Source organism: Dipodomys merriami, unplaced genomic scaffold (assembly GCF_024711535.1).
Source record: "Dipodomys merriami isolate MVZ:Mamm:240054 unplaced genomic scaffold, mDipMer1.0.p SCAF_16, whole genome shotgun sequence".
NCBI lineage: Eukaryota > Metazoa > Chordata > Mammalia > Rodentia > Heteromyidae > Dipodomys > Dipodomys merriami.
Genome location: NW_027202937.1, coordinates 12,651,151 through 12,656,414, shown reverse-complemented (window position 1 = coordinate 12,656,414; position 5,264 = coordinate 12,651,151). Strand labels below are relative to the sequence as shown.

Below are 5,264 nucleotides of genomic sequence, written 5' to 3'. Positions count from 1 at the left end.
AAAATGATGAGCTGTTTCTCCCCATAGAATGGGCATCCTGGGATTCCTTCCTCCATCATTTCATCCTGTCTCCATCTCTACCCTCAGAGCCACTAAACAATAAGTTAATTAACTAGAGTGAGGGCAAGATCTGGAGGGTGCAGCGCTGCCTCTGGTCAGAGTGATGGGAAGTGATTGGTGCATGGCTTCTTCATCAGCCCAGCTGGATTCACATCCCTGCCTTGCTGCTCACTGACTCCATTTACAGAACAAGCTATCTCTCTTCTGTGTGCTTTCATTTTTTACTGAATTGCTATGGATGATAATAATATTCAGCTCTTCAAGTTGTGATAAGAAGCAGCACACATAAAGCATCCAAGGAAATAAAGTCTGGAAAGCATTGCTCTTAAATTGTAAGCTCTCATCAATTGCAAGTGAAGGAAAAAATGTAGGTGGACCTAATACCTACAGCAAGAGTGACATATTCTTAATCATTTGGCTTGGGTTCCCATTGTGAGAATCAGGTGGAAATCAGCCAGTGCAGAAGCTCCTGGACATAAGGAAGCGCTAGCAACAAGGTGATGAGGGGATTCTGACATTATTCCAAGTAAGTCACAAGTTTATTCTTCCACTGCCACATGTCCTCCGTAGTGTTCGAAATCAGCCAGTCGCTGGTGGCTCAAATCTGTAATCCTGAGTGCTCAGCCAATCTAGGCAGTAAAGTCCATGAGACTCTTACCTTCAACTAACCAACCAAAAGGCAGAAGAAGAGCTGTGGTTCAAGTGGTAGAGCACCAGCCTCCAGTGAAAAAGCTAAGAGACAGTGCCCTGGCCCTTTGTTCAAGTGCCAGTACCATCACAAAATTAACAATAATAATAATAATAATAATAATAAGCACAATAACAACAGCATAATAATGTTTGGAATCAAACAAATAATTTTCAACCTACCATAGTCTATAAAGAAGGGGTAATATTAAATAACTTGCAAGGTTGTTATGAGAACTCAGTATTTCAAGAAGTTATTTAGCGTAGTGTCTGATAAATATTGGAAATATTCAACAGATGGTAACAAGAGGTGATTCCGGTTATGAAAGTGTACAGCAGAATTTATATCAGGACTTTGCAGCATGGTGATCAATAAAGGAATGAATACACGCATGTATATATTAAATTATTAATAAGGAATAAGGAAAAGTGGTACTTGCCTTTTGCTGATACGAGGGAGAGGAACCATAGTATTAAAGACAGAAAATAAGAGAGAACAAGGAAGATACATAAAGTGAGACAAGTTGTCAAGAGAATACGAATGTAGGAAATGCTATAGTTAATGGATGAAGAAAACATGGTGAGCAGTTGTGGAGATTGACAATAGACATGGCATTTGTGAAGTGTAAAAAGAAATGACTAATTTAAAATGAATCATCTTATTGTTCAGAGGGAATGGTGCTATGATCAGGGAAGGTACCTGGAAAGCTTCTAGGGCAGCATTTGTTTTCTCTTAAATAGAGACTTTCTGGGGAAAATGTGTTTATTAAAGTAAAAAATAGTCTATATAATCCACACATGCTTTTTATTATGCTTTTTTGTTTCAATCATTATTTTGAGAGAGTGTGCATGTGTGCAAGCAGGCCCTATTTCTTTGAACTCAGGGCCTGGTGCTATCTGTAGATTTTTTGCTCAAGGCTAATACTATACCACTAGAGCCACAGACCAATTTACACCTTTTTTTGGTGATTAATTGGTGATAAGAGTGTCATACATTTGTCTGGACTGGCTGTGAACTGTGATTCCCACATCAGCCTCCTGAGCAACTAGCATTACAGGTGTGAGCCATAGGTGCCTAGCTTTGAATAATTAACTTTTAAAGAGAAACAATTGTGTCCTCTGGGGGAGAAGTAATAATGAAGGAAGAAAAATAGGAAGAAAGAGAGGGGGCAGGGGAGAGAGAAGGTAAATCTGGGTAGACAAGAAGATGGTAGATAACTTTTCACACAAGCGGGATATCCTGATGGGAAAAATCATTGTGCATCAATGCCAACAGGACCAACTTGCTTACCACTTTATCCCCTAAAGAGTACCAAGAGTTGTCTGCGCTCAGAAAACTCTCAGTTCCTACTTCTCCTTGCCAGGATGGCTATCCACCCCACCCTACTTGGAGCTCACTGTCTGTGTCCCAGCACTGTCTTACACAGCAATCACTCGTGTCACCTCCCACAGCGGTTTATCAATTCACCCACCCAGATTCTTCCTTAACTGCACACTTCTCTCCCACAGACCCTCTGTAGTTCATTTGCTTTCAGTCCTGGGCATCTCGGCCGTGCCCATGCATTCTGCTGCATGTCTGCTGAGTATATAAGGCCACATTCCCGCAGCCCCTTGCATTTTCCAGCTGGGGCCAGAACCCTTCCTTGAGCCAGTACTTGAAAGCTGATTGTTTCGAGGACTGAGGGAAGGCTACCAGAGAAGCCACACACCTTCCTGGTATGGACTGGATCAATACAGTTATAATAGTATTTTAATCAGTGTTAGGTTTTCTTTTTGTATAGAGGAGTTTCCATAGAGTTGTATGAAGGAATTACATGTGCCATCCATTCTCCAGAAGCTTGGAATAGTCATAATTTCATATATAAAAAAGATGTAAGGGAAAAAGTAGAAAATATGAATCATTTCATAATATAAGTAAGAGGGATAAAATAATTCTTTAGACTATTCTTGGAAATTATTGTACATTTCAGTTTTTATATTAAAATATAAATACAATGAAGTAATACAATGAATGAATGAAGGCAGTATTAAACAAATTCTAATTCCTACTTGAATATTTCAATTTGAACTCAGTGTTTATAATTACTGATGGAATCCTATCACAAAGAGGAATTATTAAAATATTTTTTTAATTTTAAGACCCAGAAAAAAACAATTGGAAGCATTCTTAGTATATATGATAGAGTATATATAGGTTATATGAGGTTAATATATAATATTAATAATACTATATAATATATAATATGTTTAACAGCAAAAGCTAACCAAAACTATCTATTTGCCAATTATTCCTAGATGGACATAATGATAGATTAAGAACTATGGTCGTGTTCAGAACAAATAGATGCTCAACTGATTGGAGTAATGAAGAGTCATTAATAAGCTATCATTTCGTGTCAGCACTCTTTGCCCTCAAGCAGGAAGGCAGAGGCATCATGGGAGACTTCATCATGCCCCACATCCCTGCTGTCCTTGCTGCTCTGCAGTCTTGAGCAGGAAAGGCAGAGGAAGAGGAGCTGTTGGAAGGTGCTGTGCCTGACAGAGCAGGGGCAGGGAAGAAACGTCCACTTGCCTTCACATGACAGTCCACCAGGGTCAACTTTTATACACTGCATCAAATCACACTTCAGCTAGACAGCAACTGGCCATGGCCAACCAAAGCTCTCCAGTGGGCTTCCTCCTTCTGGGCTTCTCAGAACACCCACGCCTAGAAAAGATTCTCTTCGTGGTTGTCCTGTTTTCCTACCTCCTCACTCTGACGGGCAATACGCTCATCATCCTGCTGTCCTCGCTGGACCCCAGGCTCCGCTCTCCAATGTACTTCTTCCTCTCCAACCTCTCTTTCTTTTTTTTTTTTTTTTTTTTTTTTTTTTTTGTCGGTCGTGGGGCTTGAACTCTGGGCCTGGGCGCTGTCCCTCAGCTCTTCAGCTCAAGGCGAGCACTCTACCACCAACCTCTCTTTCTTAGACCTCTGCTTCACCACTAGTTTTGTCCCCCAGATGTTGTTCAACCTCTGGGGTCCCCAAAAGACCATCAGCTTCCTGGGGTGCTCTGTCCAGCTCTTCATCTTCCTGTCCCTCGGGACCACCGAGTGCATCCTCCTGACGGTGATGGCCTTTGACCGCTATGTGGCTGTGTGCCAACCCCTGCACTATGCCACCATCGTCCACCCCCGCCTGTGCCGGCAGCTGGCAGCGGTGGCCTGGATGATGGGTCTGGTCCAATCTGTAGTCCAGACACCACCCACCCTCCACCTGCCCTTCTGTCCCCACCATCAGATAGATGACTTTTTATGTGAAGTCCCATCCCTTATTAGACTCTCTTGTGGGGACACTACCTTTAATGAGATTCAGTTGGCTGTGTCCAGTGTCATCTTTGTGGTTGTACCAGTCAGTCTCATCCTTGTCTCTTATGGGGCCATTGCCCGGGCAGTCCTGAGGATTAACTCTGCTATGGCATGGAAAAAAGCTCTAGGGACCTGCTCCTCCCATCTCATGGTCGTTACTATCTTCTACAGCTCTGTCATTGCTGTCTACCTACAGCCCAAAAATCCCTATGCCCAAGAGAGGGGCAAGTTCTTTGGTCTCTTCTATGCTGTGGGCACGCCTACACTTAACCCTCTCATCTACACTCTGAGGAATAAGGAGGTGAAGAGGGCGTTCAGGAGATTGCTGGGGAAAGATGGAGAATCCAGGGAGAGCTGAAAGAGAGCCATTTAATGGACTTCTAAATGAAGAAGGGTTCCATCATGATTTGTAAAAATGTTGAGTTTCCCAAGACATACCTGAGAATCACTAGAGTGGGTCAGTGTGATGTGTGTGTGTGTGTGTGTGTGTGTAAAAATAGATATTGTCATTAAATCTATCTATCTATCAAATCTAAGTATTTTCTCTCCTATCCATCCTGTTTTTACTGTTTTTACTCTAACTCCCTCACTCTACCATGCGCATTTCTGGCATTTCTCTCCAGCTGTCATTTCTGCTACATGACACTACATGCCATTGTAGATCCTGCACATGTCTATATGGGTCAGGTGAGCAAGAGTTGAGCCACAGTTAATCTGAGATGTGGGAGGAGCCTTTTTGTCCCTCTGGAATATGAGAGTATGAGAACACGGTTAGGATCTGCCTCAAGGCCCTCTCTCTCTCCTCCTTGCAGCCTCTGGGAGCTGCTGGAAGACCACGCCTCCAGGTTCTGATAGAGCATGAGGCTTTCTCCCCCATAACAGCTTCATTGCATATTGAATCTTAGCAACAGTTCAGGATTGTTTCCCCCATCACTAGGTATTCCACAGCACTGTTTCAATCATGGGATCCCTTTTAGTTAAGTATCGGTCTTTTTAATGAGTGGAACAAGGACTCAGGGACTTGGAACCTTGAGGGTTATTTTTCCTTTTAATTTGTATGTAAATAATATACTGTCTTGGTTTATTGTACCCTCCTTGGCCAAATCAGCCTGGCTTTATTCTTGCCTTGCTTTTCATGGGTGTGTCTGACTGCCATCCACATTACTCTGCC

General features: G+C 42.5%; 1 protein-coding gene across 1 annotated transcript; it reads left to right on the top strand.

Annotated features, from left to right (window-relative positions):
- Positions 1 to 3,394: 3,394 nt before the first annotated feature.
- Positions 3,395 to 4,451, top strand: LOC138827784 (olfactory receptor 2H1). Its single transcript, XM_070023399.1, has 2 exons — positions 3,395 to 3,578; positions 3,697 to 4,451. Exons 1-2 carry the CDS (start codon positions 3,395 to 3,397, stop codon positions 4,449 to 4,451), a joined length of 939 nt encoding a protein of 312 aa, XP_069879500.1.
- Positions 4,452 to 5,264: the final 813 nt, after the last annotated feature.

Bases quoted from the DNA above. Each gene is read 5' to 3' on its own strand.
- LOC138827784 (XM_070023399.1), top strand. From the start codon at position 3,395: ATGGCCAACCAAAGCTCTCCAGTGGGCTTCCTCCTTCTGGGCTTCTCA. The intron at 3,579-3,696 runs CCAACCTCTCTT...AGCACTCTACCA, and splicing joins TCCAATGTACTTCTTCCTCT to CCAACCTCTCTTTCTTAGAC.